This window comes from Neopsephotus bourkii, unplaced genomic scaffold, assembly GCF_033783945.1.
Source record: "Neopsephotus bourkii isolate Nb327-2 ecotype Australia unplaced genomic scaffold, CSIRO-AGI_Nbou_v1 NB_272, whole genome shotgun sequence".
Classification (NCBI taxonomy): domain Eukaryota; kingdom Metazoa; phylum Chordata; class Aves; order Psittaciformes; family Psittacidae; genus Neopsephotus; species Neopsephotus bourkii.
The window spans coordinates 21,668,839-21,688,572 of NW_026900781.1; the positions used below are offsets into that span (position 1 = coordinate 21,668,839).

General features: G+C 41.9%; 1 protein-coding gene and 1 long non-coding RNA gene across 4 annotated transcripts in view; one reads left to right on the forward strand and one right to left on the reverse strand.

Annotated features, from left to right (window-relative positions):
- The window catches only part of ANKH (ANKH inorganic pyrophosphate transport regulator), a 104,249-nt gene that overhangs the window by 60,317 nt on the left and 24,198 nt on the right, over positions 1–19,734 (forward strand). For both annotated transcript variants that reach the window (XM_061346715.1, XM_061346716.1), the window contains exons 3-8: positions 3,176–3,294; positions 4,343–4,426; positions 6,708–6,878; positions 7,472–7,606; positions 9,245–9,337; positions 12,733–12,828. In XM_061346715.1, the coding sequence (XP_061202699.1) occupies positions 3,176–3,294; positions 4,343–4,426; positions 6,708–6,878; positions 7,472–7,606; positions 9,245–9,337; positions 12,733–12,828 (698 nt within the window). The remainder of the gene's footprint in view (positions 1–3,175; positions 3,295–4,342; positions 4,427–6,707; positions 6,879–7,471; positions 7,607–9,244; positions 9,338–12,732; positions 12,829–19,734) is intronic.
- On the reverse strand, positions 5,835–19,662 carry LOC133208665 (uncharacterized). Of its 2 annotated transcripts, none has more exons than XR_009724471.1 (3): positions 17,123–19,662; positions 9,370–9,458; positions 5,835–6,015 (listed from the first exon to the last, which is right to left on the reverse strand). It is a non-coding gene; the product is annotated as an uncharacterized LOC133208665 (long non-coding RNA). The 2 variants fall into 2 exon arrangements; XR_009724470.1 differs by lacking the exon at positions 5,835–6,015 and adding an exon at positions 7,622–7,953.

Consider the following 19,734-nt stretch of genomic DNA (forward strand, 5'->3'; position numbering starts at 1 on the left):
AGACTGCTGGCATCATTAAGAGTATGTTCAGTTGTTTTGAGAATGTCTGACATTTATGGTAGTAATTGCCTTGTTAGAGAAATCAGTGTAGAGAAGAGGTGATCCAATTAGCTGTGCAGTTCTCAGTGTCTTTTCTTAAGCTTCTTTGTCTTAAAACTCAACTGGAAAAGTCAAAACCAGGAATTCCTGCTTAGATTCTGTAGCAAAACTAAGCCATAGACACATCAAAATACATAAGGTATTAGAAAACTGCAAACAGGCAGCTTGTCTTGGGGTTGGACTACTCTATTTTGGTTGAAATTATGCAAGGAATGGGAAGAGCCATCTGCTTTAGATTCATGCAATACTCTTCAGCTCTGTTGTCTGTGTTATTAATTTTGTACTTCATAATAAGTTTGTGAGGTTGGCCAAGGTTAAATTCTAATTGCATCAACAATTGCTTTATTCACAGCTCTGAGATGCATGCCTGTATATTTGTCAGTAAATCTCATTTGCTGAGTCCTTCTTTCTGAGGATAGAAATATTTCTGGACATCAGCAAAAGTGATCATGTGCTTTCACTGCCATGTGGAACAGCTGGCCATTTTAAAACTAGCTATTAAGCTTTCCCAATACAATTTTAAAACCAAATCACATTAAAAAGTACAGTTAAGAGTTTTGGGGGGAGTTGTTTGGGTTTTCTTCTCTGGATGGGAGAGCGAAAAAAGAATCTTAAAGCAGGTGAGGCACTGGAACAGGCTGTCCAAGGAAGTTGTGAATTCTCCATCCCTGGCAATGTTCAAGGCCAGGTTAGACGGGGCCTTGAGGAACCTGGTCTAGTGGAAGGTGTCCCTGCCTGTAGCAGGGGGTTGGAACTGGATGGTCTTTAAGGTGCCTTCCAACCAAAACCATTTAGGATTCTATGATTCTTACAGAGCACAGTGCTGATATCTCTTGTGGTGCTGTGGGCTGTGGTGGTACAAGTCCCTTGAGAGCGCTCTGCCAATAAACTACAACCCTCTGGTGAACTGCCTGTTCCTAGAAGTGAGAGTAGTTCAGCCTCTGACCCTTCTGATTCTGTTTCCTGCAGCAGTTTTTAAGCTTTTGTGCAGGAGAAGTATGAAGCAACTTCAATAGAACCTGAGAATTAGATGGATGAGTCTGACCCTCACAGCAGCCTTCCAAACGTCTTCATTCAAATAAGTCAATTCTGAAACATTCATGTACTGCCGTGCCAGAAAAGCAGCTTTACACAGGGAGTTACCACACAATAATGAGAGTTTTCAAAATACTGAGCAAAAATCAGTGTATGGTTATCCATGCAAAAAATAAAAAGGGGCTGTTCTTGATGTGTGGCTGGACTGTAACAAGCACATCAACACTTTGAGAACTAAACTGGCCTCCTTGAACTGAGGAAAGGTTGGAGTCCTGGTTTAGAGTTCTTCCCCAACCCCATTTGGAAGGAAACAAGGCTTGGAGTGCTTCAGGAGTATGGCTAAGCAACTTGGAGATTTCTGGGTGATTGGGAGACTGCGAGTCTAGCAGTCATAGTTCGGATAAAAGACATGTAGATAGGGACCAGCATAGGGAAAGGTGGATTTTTTAACATTTTAGCATCTTTTGGGCGGTCCTGGATATCTGGAATGAGGCTCATGCCTGTTCCAAATGCTGTCAAACCACCTCCTTCTATTTTACTACCTTGTTTACACTGTCTTGTTTGGAATGAAAAACTCTTTTCAGTCCTGTTAACCATTTACCTGCCATATTGCTAATCACAATCACACGCCATCACAAAACAATGAGGATTTAAACTCCTCTTTAATTGCTTCCAAACACCTGTTTGTGAGTTACAAGAGAGAGTTCTAGGCTAAAAATATTGAATTGGGCAACTAATGTTAGTATTTGTCAATCTGATCATGTGACCTGCATGCATGAAAATGATAACTTTCCTGAAATACCATGTATGAAGGTCTGCACAATGATAATAGAATTGTTATAGATGTAAAATCAGATAGATGTCAATATTTGAAATCATTAGAAAAGACACTAGTGGGAGAGAATTGAAATAAGGTTCCCTATTCACAGGTAATTCTGGCATTACTTGTGTTGGAATGTTGACTTTATAAAACTAATCACTCTTTCAATAGCTGTTGCAAGTGTATAGAGGAAATTAGGTAACCATATGCAGATCTAGAATATAGTTTATAAAAGATTAAAAACTTATTTGGATTATTTTTAACTGTGCATATAAGTTCCCATAGTTCAGAGACTGCAGTCATAGCTAGCTCTTCATTATTCCTGGTCACTGTGAGGACTCCGGGGTCAATAAAACAGCTGGATAACATGGGTACCAATAGAGGTATGAGGAGTTCTTCAGAGAGCTGTGTGGTGAATCCTTGCATCTGCACTGTCTAACCCAATGCCTTGGGAAGAGAGACCTGGCAAGAGATGTGTTGCCCAACAGTAAAAATTCTTGTCTTGGGTTGAAACAGAACACTGAAATAACATACTGGCAGTCGGAAGTGGCAACCCCCTGACTTCCAGTGGTTCCCTCTTCTGACTGTGGCTTCTGAGATGTGGGCTGTAGATAAGGAAGGAAACTAAGGCTGGTCAGGGCTGCCCAGAGACTGTACAGTGAAGGGTGCAGTGCCCTGACAGGTCCCAGCAGAGGTGGTCATTAGGCAGAGTAAGAGAGAGGCTTAATGAGTGTGATTTTTGCGTCCTTTTACAATTCATAGTATTCTTTTACAGCTTTGGGCAGGTTTACAGGTAACGTCATATGAATGCAGTGCCAATAGATAATGTTGGTATTTATAAGTTACTACATCCCATGAAATACACAATGTCTAGTGAAAACAGCTTTTCTAACAAAGAGCCTTGAGTTAATGAAAGGCCAGTAGATTTTCTGGAGTACCAGTGTGTTCCTTTAGCAAACAGATGTGGCACTTAATATGCCCGGGTCCCAACACAGCCATTTGTTACCACTCTTCTGCCAAAGGTTACTTGAAAAAGAACCATGAGAGTACTCCTTAGTCATAAACAGCAGCTGGTGAGACTGTAACACCCTGAAGCCCCTGCAGCTGTTTACTGAGTAGATGCATGTCCTAGGCATCACAGCCTTTCAGGTACTTCTGAGTAGCTCACCCAGAGCCCATATGTAACCTTTATTATTCATTTCTCTTCTTGTGTCTCTACAGCATATAGTGATTTGGGGTATTACATTATTAATAAGCTGCACCATGTGGATGAATCGGTGGGAAGTAAAACTCGGAGAGCCTTCCTTTATCTTGCTGCCTTCCCTTTTATGGATGCCATGGTAAGTGCCTGATACAGAGCTGAATTTTAATATTCAGGTTATTTTTCCTTTGGTGACCTTGGTTCATGAAGTCTGTTACCTGGTGGGAAGCTGCAGGTGGGCAGAAGGAAGGTGTGCCCTTTGCAAGCAGTAGCTCTGGATATACCCGGACACATTGTCCCCTGCTACCTGGAAGAAGCATCTGGTTGGGCATACAGAGCTCATAACAAAAGTAAAAACCTCAGTTGTCCTGTTAGAGTTACTGTATGTGCATGCTGGAAAGCACTTGCAGAGCTCACAGGGAATAAGCTCAGTATTTTCTCAAAGCGCACTTGTTGGAAATGTATTTCTTATCATCATATTTACAAGCACAGCTAAGTCCGGTCTATCTTGAATGCTTGAGAAAGAGCACCCACATGTGGGGTGGGCCGCTGCTTTCTAGATCACCAGGCTTACTACTTGTGGCCTGCACAACATAGAAATACAGCAAGTGTCTTTAATGCCTCTACTTCTGTGTAAAACTGGTAAAGGACAGCCTTCTCACAGCACACCTCGACCATTTTGTCTGCTTGAAACAGTCTCTGACCATAAGAAGTTGGATCATTAAGTTTTTTCTTCATATATATATATATATATATATATATATATATACAGACACACAGGACTCAGTATAACTCAGTGGGCCAATGAGGATTACACTTCAGAGGTGCATCCAGCTGGTGAATGATAATATTTTTTCCCTTCAGTTATTTATTATGATAAGCCATCCTGGGCAGCACCCGTTTTATGAATAAGGAGCAGTTTCTTATTAGATCTGCTGAGAAATCTCTATGAAGTCTATAAAGTTACTCCTGTTCTCCCTGTCAGCCCTGGCTATAAGGAAGTGAATGCAGCAGTGCTTTCTCTGTATTACTAGCCTAACATTTGCCCAGGTTCACAGCAAATACCGCTGGTAGAAAATATATAACTCCTTTGTGTACAATGTAACAACCAGAAAACAGTATTCTGGGACCTGAAATCATTCACAAATATCATATCATTTCCCAAACTCTCCTCTGTGTTTTTTTAGGCATGGACCCATGCTGGGATTCTGCTGAAACACAAGTACAGTTTCCTGGTGGGATGTGCCTCCATCTCAGATGTCATAGCTCAGGTAATGACTCCACTTAGCAGTCACTGTTTCTGTTGCATTACCGACTACAGACTCCCTTGCACAGAGACTGCCTTCTTTCTCTATCGTGAACAACAAGCCAGAGGAAGTAATCTTGTGGTTTGTTCTCTGACTGCTTGCTCATCATGTGGAGGCTGTTTACTGACAGCTGTGGTTTAGGCTGGTCTCACTTGACTGGATCAGCTCAGTCCCAATCCGATGTCAGGAGATGGGAACCAGGATCCTTTGGGCTAGGGCTATGTCTTACAGCACCTCCACAACCATGTTTCAGAATGGCAGAAACATGTTATGCATTCTCATGTGTGACATGCATCACACAGTTGCACTGAAGTCCTGAGTGGGGCTTGTAGATAGGGAGGTGAATGAAGGCTTGATTCTCCAGTTTGCTTGTCAGTTTTGCCCATGCTGTCTGATCCAGTGAAATACAGTAGTGTAAGCCATCTTCCAAGTGCCACTATGGCCCTGTTCTTGCTAATGGTCCAAAAGGTGAAGGCTCAGAACTGCAGCAGAAGAGACTGTGCTGATAGATCCTGGGTGATGCAGAGAACACCAAATGTTGCTTTAGCTTTTATTTGTAGGAGAGGTATTAATTATCTTGTTGCTTTGTACTAGATACACTTAAAAACAACATTCATACACATTGCTGCTGGGCAGTGTTGAAGCAGTTGAGAACCAATACACCACCCTCTTTTTAAAGCATATATAAAAATATTACTAAATGGAGAGTCCCAGCACCTGTAAAACAGTTGCTGTACTATCCCATTACCAGCTTAATGGTGTAATGACTGGGTAAGAAAGAGGCTAATAACAGTACAGCATCAAAGGAAACACGAAGTCAACAGCACTTAGTTCAATTTTCCATAGCATTTTCCTCCCACTAAATATGAGCAAACCATAAACCAGGTTGAACCATTCAGTCAGCTGCTGTTCCATGTTTTGCATGTCTGCCCCTCTACAATACTGGACTAAATCCGTGAAGACAATACTAATTACTGCACATGACCTTAGCCCTCAGGATATGCTCTTGTTCTGATGTGACCATGCAAAGTTTGCTGACCCTAGATGCATGTCAGGTCATATACAGCTAAAAACAGAAACCAATTCTTACTTTAGCCATGGCATACATGCCCTTTCAACAGTGGCTGGTGAGTGGGGTGCCAGGACTGTGCAGAATAAGACACCTGTCATCTTTGCTTAACGAAATGTTGCACAGAGCAAGAGCAAATCCAGAAGACAAGAAGTTGCGACTCTCCATACCCCAGAACTCCCTACACCTACATGCTGTCCTTACACAAGCAATAGATGCGCAGGCAGTAGCTAGTTCTCTTTGGCTCACTACATGCACACTTTTTGTGGCTGCCTTTGCTGCTGAAATAATAAACACTTGCACGGTGTGATTTTTCTTAAGTATTTCTTGAGCTTTAGCAATGAAGGAGAGAGAACCTGCTTCTGAAGAATGTTTTGTACTTGTAACTCACTGGCATGCCAGCATGTCACAGCAGGGTTGTCCTTGATTCTGCTGTTCACCAAACACAGTTGGCTTTCCAGTTGTGCCCCCAATCCAGAGACATCTGGAATTCAACAGGCACACCATCAGCTCTGTACTTAATGAAGAGAATAATGTCATATTAATTCCTTTACGTTTTTTGGACTGGAAATTTAATCTTAGGAGACTGAATTATGAGCTGTTCATTAGATCAAAAGTTTCCATTTCATTTACATCAGTGTGCTCAGGTAGCTGCAAAGAGAATGATGAAATACTGAAATCTCACTCAAAAAAGTAGAAACGTAGTGTGACGTAAGACTTCTTTCTTCTAAATGCTGTAATGAATACTTTAAAATAGCCAACTTTTTAATTTCCACTGCCCCACACCCTGCAAAAAAAACCAGTAATGCTTACAAGCTGACACTAGAAGCATGTCTCCAGCCTCAGTGTATTTCAGAATAGCACATTCTCCTGGGAAGCGTGACAGCCACATGGTTCCTGATAGACCTTGCCAGACTTTCATGCTAACCTATTTATGGCTCCTAGTCTGACACCTACCCATACCTTCAAGTAGGGTTTAATAGAGCTTCCGTATGATGTTAACTATTGTTCTTCTAATTGTATGACCAAATGCAGGGGGGTCCTGACTAAAGTTTCAAATGCCATAAGCTCAAAGCCAGATAGATACTGGAGTATCTGGGAGTCAGACAAGAGGTAATGCTGGCCCTAGAGAAACACACAGACAGATTACTAATCATTTATTTGTTTGCCCTGCAGGTTGTTTTTGTAGCCATTTTGCTTCACAGTCACTTGGAGTGCAGGGAGCCTCTCTTGATCCCCATCTTGTCCTTATACATGGGAGCACTTGTCCGATGTACCACGTTATGCCTCGGATACTACAGGAACATACATAACGTCATTCCTGACAGAAGTGGGCCTGAAATGGGGGTATGTCTCAGTACTTTGCACTTTTTTGAATAATCTAAAACTTGTGCTTTGTGTTATAATACTGTATTAAAACCACTGTGCCTGAAGGGCCTCCTCTCTCCATCCTGCATAGTAAAAACATTTTCACTTAGAGAGACATGGTGAAAACTGTCCCAGACAGTGCACATGAGGCAATGCTTCCCATGGTATGGACATGCTGCCTGCTGAACATCTCTATACTGAGCTGTAAGCCAGTACAGCATTAACAGTACAGCATGAACTTCCCTTATTTCAGAGGGAAGAAAGTCTCAAAATTCCTCTTTTTCCTCAAATGTCATATTGGTTTTCACATCTTTCTCTGGTAGCCAGAACAAATTATGCAGATAGGGACCTTATGCATTATTTATTCAGATCCATGGCACAGCTTCTTTTGAATCAGTATTACTAACATGAGTGAAAATATTTTAGGCTCATCATGAAAACTGTTGAAATGAATGTACCAAACTGACAATGGGTAGTGAAAGCAAAAATCCTTTCTCTGTGCTTTTGGTTCAGTTCTGCATGATTTTTTTCAAACCCACTTCTGCTTATTTATTTTTTCCTATGTGTTGCAGGGAGAGGCTACAATAAGGAAGATGCTGAGTTTCTGGTGGCCTTTGGCATTAATTTTGGCAACTCAGCGAATAAGTAGGCCCATTGTCAACCTTTTTGTTTCCCGGGACCTAGGTGGCAGTTCTGCAGCCACAGAGGTAAGAAAAGTGCTCTCCGTTACTGCAAACGATCAGTTACATGGAGTTACCTTGGCATTTCTCTTCCCAGCCATGCCGGCAAGCAAAAAATTGTCTTAAGTACATTTCTTTTTAGTGCTCTCTATCCTTGAAGCTTGAAACAGTCTTGAAGCACACTGAAAAAAATACCTCTCCTGGCTGGGATATGAAATGCACCCTGCTTCTCTTGAGGAATTTCAGATCACTCCAATAGTCTCCTGCAGATGATGGGAGCCAGGCTTCTGACTGTAGTGCAGAGCCTTCACCAATGATCACCGTGAGCTGACCTATTCTCGTAAGAAGTGGGAGGACCTTTGCTGTCAGGTTTTCTACAGGAAAGACAAAGCTGTAAGATACTAAATGGAAAGGAAAATTCAAACAGCTGATGCCTAACAAACATTCTGTCAGCACTGCTAACTTGTCATACCTGATACTGTGTGTTTCACTCGCTCAGAAGTTGCCAGCACCTGCAAATAAACAGCTGTGGAGACAGAATTTAGGAATCCTTCCAGTATTCAAAGGGGGCCTACAAGGATACTGGAGAGGGACTCTTCACTAGGGGCTGTAGTGATAGGACAAGGGGTAATGGGTTAAAACTTAAATAGAGAAAGTTTAGATTGGATATAAGGAAGCAGTTCTTTACTGTTAGGGTGGTGAGGCACTGGAATGGGCTGCCCAGGGAGGTTGTGAATGCTCCGTCCCTGGCAGTGTTCAAGGCCATGTTAGATGAAGCCTTGGGTGATATGGTTTAGAGTGAGGTGTCCCTGCCCATGGCAGAGGGGTTGGAACTTGATGATCTTAAGGTCCTTTCCAACCCTAACTATTCTATGATTCTGTGATTCTATAAAGTGTAATGCTTTTTACATGTGTAAAAACATATGCAGGAAGAGCTCCCTAAACACCTAATATGGGGATTGGTGTGGGGTGTGTCTTTGATGTACCTCTTGGTCTGTAGCTGTGAAAGCAAAAAAGGGACTTGTTTGAAATTGCAGACAATGTTTCTCATGATAAAAATGGACATCTGGAATGATTTTTGTTTTGTTCTTGTTGATGAGCACCAAAATGAGGAGAGGGTAGTTTTTTTTGTCTCTTGCCCTAGAGCAGTTTGATGTCCAGAGACAGTCACCGAGGCCTACTGTTCTGTAGTCTGTCTGTCTTAAACCTGGTTTTACTTATAAATAGCCAAGTTGAATATATATAAATTAAAATTAAGACGTTTGATCCAAAGCCTCCGAAGCTTCCGAAGCAATGTAAGGCATTCTGCTACTCTGACATCTGTAGGTAAAATAACTCGGGTGCAGTGAGAGAGGTGTATTTAGCCGGCTGAGGGGCACATACCAATTCAACTTACCTGTAATCCCAAAGTATCAGAGTGATGGTGAAACGACAAAGCTGAGTACCGTAGCTTCATGGCACAAAAGTGTTCATAAGCTTCAAATACCAGGCCAAATGTGGCCACTGGGACAGTCTTCCTGAAACAAAGAGCTTCCAGTCATCTGCATGGTTTCTCACTGTATCAAGGTCAATTTGGTGATGATCTTGGTAGGAAGTGGCAACCTGTGTTAGTTTAATTGTTCTGTCAAAGACTGGGTGTTCATGTTGCCCTGTCTCTTTTCAAAGGCGGTGGCAATCCTAACAGCTACGTATCCTGTGGGACACATGCCTTACGGCTGGCTGACAGAGATCAGAGCAGTATACCCTGCTTTTGACAAGGTGAGTGCCTATGCTAGGGGTGTAATAAATACCTCTTGTGTGGTTTTGCATGCGTGGTCCTCCTCTTTCCATGTTACAACATTTTTATCTAAGGGTGTCTTCAGTGATGTCAGAGGGATTTCTGCCAAACAAATATTAAGAAAGTTAGTTCATGGCTCCATAGCAAAGTGTAACAGATTATTCAAAAAATAAACCAACCAAAGATTAACCAGGGCTGTGTTAATGGACATCTATTGTCTTGTCTGGTTTCTCTTTACTTTTGCTTTTGATACCTATTGTTCCTTGTCCCACTGATAAGGTTTAAAAAGCCTAGTTAAAATATTGGTTTAGGTGGCTTCAAGCTCTTGTCTGACGTATGATTTTAACCTTAGCTCTGTGTTAGAAGGTATTGAAACTATCTTTTGACTACATAGGTGCTGTGTTTTTAAGGATTAAAAAAAGTCCTCACTTGCATACTATGATGTAGCTGATTAGCTAATGAAGTGACTTATCACAAAGTGCCCATCAGTAAGTAAGCAAGCTCTCATCTCTGCTCCCGATTCTGTGGTATCTCTCAAGTGGGTTTAGGTTAATTCGGTTATGTTAACATTTAGCAAAGGTTGTTTCATAGACTTGACAGTAACACAGGTAACAAGCATTATTTTAGTAGTACTGATCATGTAATTATGTGAGGATACAGGGATTGCTCCTGGAACTGAGCACAAAGTAAATACATAATCAAAATGAATTTTGTTTAGGGTCTTTTTTTGCTCTGCTTTAGAACTGGCATTCACAAGCCCGTATGTTGTGCAAGGAGCAGTCATGTCCCGTGACACTTAATTCAAATGCCAAATCCTCTCCTTCCCTTTATTTACCAATTAGTAACTGAACTTTCTAGCTCCAAATACTGATGAAGAAAACGTTTGGGTGCTCCAGATGTACTTAGCTGAAACAAGCCCTGTTTGAAATCATCCACCATATTTCCAAGAATTTAAAAGTAAACCAAAGGAAAATCAAATCAGTCATTGCTTCTTAGTCTGCTTGTGTACAGCTAAATTGACCTATGAGATAAAATACAACATGCAGCCAGGTCATGTTGCTGAAAAGGAACTGCAGATTCAAAACCAATGAATTGCAAGATAAAAGTGGTTTGTGACAGGAAACACAGGGGCTGCTAACCTCATCCGTTATGAGCCACAATCAAATGCACTATTCCCAAGTAAAATTAACAGCAATTAAGACTCCTAAATTCAGGTTTCATTTAGCTGGTGGAAGATGTGCTGACAGCTTTAGTGGTGTCAGGACTAGACCGTGATTTGTCTGTTTATTTCAGTTAAAAGGCTTCTCATCGTGCTCTTGTGGAACAAACGTGAGGAAGGAAAAGCTGGAGTGAGGCACAAGTAGATACCGTTTATCTAACTGCCAAAAAAATACACGATGGGGATTATATGTTTTAAGAGCAAATTGGCATAAAAATGTGCTAAGTGAGGTAGCAGCAGTATAAAGGGTATCTCATTCTGGCAGCCATGTGTGCAAATGCCTCCACCGTACCTTTCAGACAATAAATACCAAACCAGAAACCACAGTGGGTTTTTTAGATCGCTGTGAGAATTGCTTTACCCTCGGTCACACGTCATTCTCATGTCACCATGCCTTTCAAAACCTTTATTTCCTTAAGCTGAGGCTTTCTCAGAAGAGTCCAGGTAGAAGCACTTTTTATTTCCAGGCTCTGTAAAGCCTTCTTTACTGTGACTTTCAGGTGTTGAAACAGTTTGCATGCATCAAACTCCCATTTTCTTTCGTCAGTTACTCAGAAAGCTGGCAAGGCTGATGGCCATTGGAAGCACACTGCATTGCCTCAACAGACTGATAGCATGCCCCTCTTCAGTGGCTCTACTGGCGAAGTCAGATTCTTAATCTTCACAGGAAAATCGTTACCTCTGTTCACATTCATAAGAGAGTTTCAGGGTCCTGTTTCAGCCTTTTGTGAGACTCTGTATCCAGAGCAACCTCATGGCTTAGCAGGTACACTCACGTTAAGGCTTAATATTGATTTTCTAAAAGAAAACAGGAATATCCTATTTCTGTGCTCTGATTGCTGTTTTACATGGTGATAATGCCATTACTCTTAATAGACCATGCTGTCTGATTCAGAGCAACACCACTTGCTGAGAGAGGACTTACAAACATTTAATAGATGGGAATGGATACTCTTTTTGCGCCATAATCTGCATAGTGTTTTGATCCAAGTGCTAAACAGTGTGCAAGAGAGAGGAACAAAGAGTATGTGGTCAAGAGTTGGAGCAATGGGTGGATCAGAGCAAGAGCAGAGTTAGCAGCAGCAGGTTAGGAATGAACAAGACCCCCTTTTCTTCGCAACCCCTTTGGGTGACAGGATTGTGGTCACCACAAAAGCTTTAAATTGCACAATTCCATCAGCTTCTAGAATGTGCGTGAAATGGCATACCCTTCACAGAGCTCACGTTTGGTTTGTCCACTCCCAAGATGTGTTGGCATGAGCTCCTCTTTCTCTTACAAGTAATTTCAGTAAAGGAGGCTGATCATGTGACAGATACTGCTGTTCTACCTGAGCTGCGTCAAGGATGAATAAATGTTGTACTGCATCTCATGGTACAGGTTTTATCAGCTTGGGCACATACTTGTGTATCTCAAACAGCTCCAGGGAGAATGCAGATTATTACTACAGGGATCCTAATGGTGCCCTGCTTTTGATACCCCATCCTCTCCTTTCACAGACCATTTAGTTTGTTTTTATGTGTGTTCCCTGAGGGCAATTTTAAATCTTCAGCTTCATTTGCAATATTAGGCATTTGGAAGACGGCTTTTGTTGTTTTAAATAAAACACTGCCATGTGAGTACAGAGCCCATGTTCAAGGTGGAACACCTAATAGTCCTAGCTATGTTCTGTTCATTAAATGGCATTAATGGAGCCAGCTGTTCCAGGAGCTTTGTTTGTATTACCTGCTTGCCTAATTGAATCAGTAAGGGTGCTTTCATTGGTGTATGGGTTTGATACTGCTCTCTGGTAAAAGGGAATGAAATCCTATTTTTCCTGGGAAAGCATGTTACAAACTTTAAGGTAAAAAAGAAAATCATGTGGAGTTTCCTCAGAAAGAGCTACTACCCTTTTTCAAAGCTGAATTTGTTAAATAGGACTTATTCCTTAGAAAAGTAGGGACATTACTCAGCCCTCTGTGACTATAGGAGCAGTTGCTGTCAGCTTAAGCAGAAAATATGCCTTAGTGGTACAAAGTACTCAGAAAGCTCTAGGTTAAAAAGCAAACAAAGGCAGGCATGCACAGGCACAGACAGGTCCAGCACATGGCCCTGGTGCCATCAGCCTCACAGCAGTCTGGAGCCAAGCTAATGCTCATTATCTCTTTCTCTTACCCTAGAATAACCCCAGCAATAAATTGGTGAACACCAACAGTACTGTCACAGCAACACATATCAAGAAGTTCACTTTTGTTTGCATGGCATTGTCCTTAACGGTAAGAAACCTTCGTTCAACTCTCTGCCTTTCATCTCAAACAGAAAATTATCTCCTCTCCCTAATGCTAACAGCAATAGCAGTTCAAGAAAGGTGAGTTGTCATTTCTTATGAAACTCTGTTGATCTTATCTGGAGGAGGGAGTGTGGTCACAGTACTGGAGTATCAAGAAAATAAGCTATCATTAGCTCAGGATGGATATCATAAGGGCTAGAGTTACTTTATTTGATTCTTATTACTTTTCATTTCAAGTCAGCCTCCACACAAGGTGATATTGGAGACCTGCTTTTCTTCTCTTTCTTTTTTTAAAATGATCAAAAAATCTGATAACCAGTGCATCAGGAAAATGAAAAACTGCGTTTGTCACATGTGTGGTGGGATGGCAGCCTGTCCCTGGGCATCCTTCATCCACTGAGAATAGTGGTTCCCTGCTGCCTCGCTTGGCATGCCTTGATATCACTGCTGGGCAGGACTTACGGCCTCAGAGGGCTGACTTGGGCAAGGTGGGGGGAGCTCCAGAGGGCAGGCAGGACAGTCAGGGCTGGCAGTGCACTCAGGGCTATCCCAGCTTATCCCCTCAGTACCTGCACTAGCAGGACAAAAGCCAAGGAGAACCTAGAAAATAAGTTTCTTGGAGAAAAAGTCCTTCCTCAGGGTAGAAAAGTGGGAAATGCTGCAATTGTTTTAGGATACAACTGCTGAGAGTCCTAAAATTGAATCTAACATAAATAAAGAGAATAAATATATAATAAAAATGAAAAAAAAAATTCATACCCCACACAGGTTTTCTGTTTATCCCCAGTGCTGTGTACATCCACAGAGTATAGGGATGCTTGATGCTTTGTAACTCTCTCCTCCCCACATTCACAAATTTACTGTGGAGTAATGAAGGGCTGACAGAATTTCTCTCTACCCTCCATTTTTGCATAGAGTCTTCTGGACTGAGTTGCATATGGCCTGTGCATAGAGGGAAACTAATTTACATCAAAGGAAACCTTACAGTTCACCAGCCTGAAGTATTTTTAACCATCCCCACCCCCGTGTCACAACCTGGGATGCTGTACTCTGTCTTATTTCACAGTGAAAATGAAGCAACTCGGTCTATTCATATCTAAATTAGGATATTTCTTCCGGTCTTTATTTCCTATTCTTTTTCCTTAAACAGCTACAACTGGCCACCATCAAAGGCAGAACTGCATGACCCAGTGTGGCATCTCTTCTGGCTATTAATTTCCTAGACTTAAGCTTGAGCTCTTTTCATGTGGCTCAGAGACCAGCAGCTCTGGCGCTAATTTGTATTTCCTACAGCATGTAACGAAGGGAGACATATGCCTCCACTGAATTGGCCATTGACTGGAGAGACACAGCTCTCATGTAATCTACCATCACATGCCCTGAGGTTTTCTCTTGTGTGCTGTGCCAGGCCAAGGTTATGTTCTCTACAGCTGGAGCCTCTCGAAATCTGTCAGTGTTGTTACAGACCCATGAAGGGGAAAGCTTTCTGCTTTATAAATTGTGCTGAGAATAGTACTCCAATCTCAAAGCCTTCTCTGAACTGACTCTTTTCTTCACTGTTTTGGGCATTTACCAGCTTACTCCAGTTCTGATAGATCATGAGCTTCTCACATTACCATCACCGTGCTCTACACAGTAATTTTTAATTACTGCAGTGGGCTTTGTGACTGCAGGATTTTTTTCCCAGAAGCTCTCCATGGTACTTTCAAGGGTAGCTCTTTCATAAGCTCATCATGAGAGATTTGTCCGCACTGAAATTCCAGAAACACTTTTGAGGTCCATAGCTTTTCCTGTCCTGTTTCTATTTTTGCCTACTAGTGGCAGATTCTTAGGATTGCTTGTCAACAGACAGAGCAGGAAAATACACGAGCTCTAAAGATTCAGGTTGGTTCAAGGGCCTGAGCCTGGAACTGCTTCAGTGCACAAGCTCAGTAGACATCGCTATGACTCAAATTACCGTGTACCACCAGCTCTAAGGAACTGGACTTCCAATTTGCGTGTCACAGCCAGGTCAGATAGCTACTGTAGCTGAGCTCCCATGGCCATTGGTGATTGCTGAGGTTTTCTTGAGGGGTTCTACTGCAGTGAGTGGCAGTTGGACTAGTGGCATCACATGTGGTAACATCTTGCTCTTTGGGATCAATGGGAAAGTGTGAAACAGGTTCTCAGGCTGACCAAGAGATCAAAACAAGTCAGATACTTAGTCATGTGAATCCATCCTCCAGTAGATGATCTGTAGAAGGATTCCAGAAGATGGAAAGATAGTCTATTAACCACTGGAATGAGTGGCACATTTAGTATGAGCAGCAACCATGCAGGAAAGTACCCTCACAGTATAAACCCCTGGGAAAAAACCTCCCAGTCATTGAAGACATGCTGTTTCATAGAGTTGTAAAAAGAAATGTCCTACCTCCTTCCACAGACCAGTCATGCCTGTACAAGTACAATAAACCTATTACAGCAGAAGCACTTTTTCACCCTTGTTGATAGTGGGTCAGAGTACACAAAAAAAAAAAAGGCATAGTTCTATTAAGAAATATAACTTTGGAGGTTTTTTTTTAGTCTTTATGGGATCTGAAAAACTGCACTTGAGCTTTCCCAGACTAACTGGGCAGCATGCAAATGTGTTCTGCTAACTGTGATTGTAAGTTCTGCCTCATGGCTTTGAAGCATCAGGTGGGTATTAAAGCTGCTTCTTCAAAAAATGGGAATAAGTTCTATTCCTTAGTGAAAGACATGTAGAGAAGCTGGTTTATTTAAAGGCTATAAAAGGAAGCCATTAGACTCCCAATATGTAAGAGAGCTGATGTGATTAGTCATATTGATGTGGTTTTCATTGTAAGTGGTGACTCCTTCCAACAGCCCTGTTTTGTGGCTATGTAACTGAATGTAAAATTTGTATAGCAGAGAGGAGGGACTCAGCTGAAGAATTTTACCCAAACAACTAAGGAACTGGTCCTGAGTTTAGAAAATTGGGCATGCTTGGTTATTTACTGTCAGCTGAAGAAGTGTGCGTAATGCTGCTTGCCATTGTTAGTTCATTGCCATTAGGCAGTTGAGGAAAAAATGCTCCTTCCTATATATAAGTAGAGATACTGCTCCAGACACCAGTCTTGCTGCCATTGCCAACTAAGGCTGTCAAGAACTAAACATTTTGGTTCAGTGGTAGATCTCTTTGGATGACCCTACAGTTCAACCCTGAGATCACTGCACTAAGTGAAGACACAGACTCCCGAGACAGAAAACTGGTGCATTTATAGCACACATCCCTTTGTCTGTGGGATGTGTCAGCCTCCATACAGTGCAGAAATCCCAAAATAATTTGTCTGGGTGCTAAATTATTGCATTTATCCATTGCAGCAAAGGTTTGCTCTGTCAGGGGTGAGCATTCCCTCATTTGTGAACAGCGTGTAGAGGGGCAGGGTGTGTGAGGAGTGAGCTGCTCAAGGGAACCTTGCCTTGTTCAGCAGGAGTAACAGCAAATAGGCTGTGCTTCAGTGAGGGTTTTTCTTAGAATAGTGGGTAGTGTCTCTGAGCTCAGACACACCACAGTGCAGGCTTCCGGGGTTTTGCAAGGCAGCCTGCAGAGCACAGCAGTTGCCAAATTACCTGTCTCTTGCTTGCTTTCCTCTTTTTTCTAATTGTCTCCACTTCCCAGTTGAGCTCTTCCTTAAGTCTTGTGTGATGACACAGAAGTTGCAGTCAGTTAGAATGCTTTTCCCTGGCTAATGCCAGCTGCTGGTAGCCACGTGATTTGTGTTTGGTCATCTCCCTCTTAGCTGCAAGGTTTTCCAGACTGATTTTATGCTGGTGCCTGCTCTATGAAAGTGCTGGACAGAGGGGGCTCCCTTGGGAGGGCGCAAGCTCCTTCACTTACAGCTGCTGCTGCACGCTCCATGTGCAGGTCACAGCCAGTGCCCTCATGAACACATCTGTGTGCAAACCCTGCACAAGCTGATGAGGTTGTGTGCCCTGAGTTGAAAGCAGCACTAGGGGATGTGGGACATTTTATTCTCTGAGGAGACTGGCAGTGGCGGCATCTGTTCATGTCTTGGAGTCAGCTTGGAAGGCAGGTGATGTCTTACTTAGCAAGAGCTGCAAGCACCCTTGTTTAAGTTGCTGTTATTTGGGGTAAAAGCATGGCCAGCTCTGTGTGGCTGAAGCAGGATCGTTGCATGAGCATACAAGGTGCTGATCAGACAAAGCAATTCCTCAGACACCACTGTGGAAGCTCCCTAGCTCACCATCATGAAAAATTACCCTGAATAGTCTGTACTTACTTATTGGTTTATATCAGGAAAGGAGCAATCAGCGCTTGCAGCAGTAGTTACGCTATTTGGTTCAGCTTCCTCTTCAAGCTGCCTGGGCTGGGACAGACCAAGGTGCTTTTAGCGATACATTTCCAAACGCCAGCTCTCATTAGCTGCATCGTTCCTGTTAACTGAAGTTAACAGGTCACATGTCAAGACACATGGTCTTTTATATCTTCATATTCTTGAGTGCTCATGCATCGCAACAGGCTTTCCCTTACCAATTATACAGGCTCAAGGTGCCAAGGGTGACATGCTGTGCACACCATGCCATGTTCATCCGTCTGTCACCAAGTTAATGTGCAACAGGAGAGCTGCACAGTACTCCTCCATTTTAACATCTGTTTATTAGAAACAGCTCAAAGCTCTTTCCAGCATTAAGTATTGTAGCATCAGTGCTATCATAAAAGGAATTTCAGTGCTGCTTTTTGGGTTTTTTTTAAAAGGACACATAGTTACAGACGAACAGGGAAAGTATCAGTTTTCATGAATAAGCAAACTGATCAGGGGAGAAGCTAATTGTGTAGAATACTATCTTACATTTAATTAGCGGGCTCTGCTTAAGAAACTAAACCCAGATGTTTGAGTTTGCCCTGTAATTTTTCATTCCATTCTATTCCAAAAGGAGACTGAAAGAGCGGAGAAAAAGCTTTTCATGTTTACACCAGTATGTGTGTGTAGTTTATGCAAAGCTTACAGGTTTCAGAGTTACTTGTTACAAACCACAGACAAACCAGTACGTTCATTGTTTTGGGATTTTTTAAGAAAAAAAAATGCCATGAAGTTACAACTAAAGTGAAGGCTTAGGAATTTAAGCTGAACAAATCCATATGCATCAGCTGTGTTGTGGTAACCAAATTCAAATGCCAGGTAACCTACATGAGACTTAAATCTCAGTGAAAGCTTACATTTAGTGTACTCAGGAGCAAACAGCTGGTCAGTTTACTGGGTCATGTGTTTGGGCTCCACTGTTGAATACGTGAGTGTCAATACATGTCAAAATGTCACCTGCTTTACAGTCAGGTTTGTCAATAATTGAGGAATCTAATGATAGCTTTAAAATGTTTCTAATACTTAAAACATTACTTTCTGTGTTGTATGTTAGGCCATTTTTTATATTCTGTAAGAAAACATTACATTTTTTTGTAAACAGAATGCAATACTTAGATTTGTATCTCTACTTATTCTTGGGTCAGGGGAAAAAACATGTACTGATTTCAGGCTCCTGCTGGTGAGCATCTGTAGTTTAAGGAATAACTATTGGCAAACTGTCTTGTTTCTTTTATTTGATGGAAGTTAACAGCCCCTTCGGAAGAGCAGCATGCACGCATTGCATCAGCTCTAGTGCTCATCTCTTGTAGCACAGCAGCATAAGCTACCATCAGTTGATAGTTATATCCATCTTACATATTAATGTGTAGTCTGTGTATCTATGGATATGTATCTGATAAGTATATAGTGATATGCAGAGTGTAATTATAGATAAGTGGGATTTTTTTATTGTAACAGTCAAAAGTTTTAAGCTTCAGCATTTAACATTTGCCTGTGCATCTTATTTTCCCTCAACCATTGGCAAAAAAATGGGACAGACTGCTGGGTACCACAAGCTATTTTACTGAATTTGCAAGATTCAGTAGAGGGACCCCATCACAGTCTTAAAACGGCAGTTGCAGAGTTTCTTTTGCTGGGTCCTTGTAATGCAATAATTCAGTTTCAGCCTGAAGAAGAGAAAACTCTTGGTTCCATCTGATGACAATTTGCTGCAAGCCATCCCGTCACTTACCTGATCTCCAGTCATCTGCTTGGTTGTATTCTATAATTAATCATCAAGCACATAGGAGATAAGAAGAAAACACTGATCAAGAACAAGGGAGCCAGTGTAACAGGGAAAAATCCCTATATGAAAGAATTGAAGTACAGAATTCAGGACTCAGTAGTTGCTACTTTCTACTTATTCCTTAATTCTGTGAGAGCTAGAGCCAGTTGCTGTGGAAGAGAAGCAGCTGTGTGTTATTCAGGCTGAGAAGCCTTGTCTATTTAAAAAGCAATTCCAGAGACCTAAGGTTTTGTACTCTGCTTTGGATTTAGTTATGCCAAGCTAGGAACTGCCAAGTGGATACCACGAGGTGACTTCTGCCCTCTTGATCAGCAAGGCTTCAGCCAGTGAAACATAGGCATTGGCAGATAAAATTGAAGCCTGCATGAATGAAGACAGAATATTCATACTAACTCAGTATATTATTGCAGTAGCATTGCTGTATTGACATATTCCCTGATGCTATGCAAATATTTTATTCTCAATGGTTGTTTAATTTCCAGCTGAGCTCTCAGCAAATCTTATTTTCCAGCCATCAGGCTGGCAGCTGATTTTTCCCATGAGGAGCACCAAAGACTATCCGGTTTTCAATAGGCCCATTTGCTCTCAAATTTTCAGTCTCTAGTTTAATAAATATGGCATTTCATATCACTTTCTGCATTTACCAGTAAGTTCATTTTCCAGATGATAAAGTAACATGCTGAGGGAACTGGCTGAGGTCATTGCTAGACCGCTCTCCATCATCTTTACCAAGTCTTGGGAAACG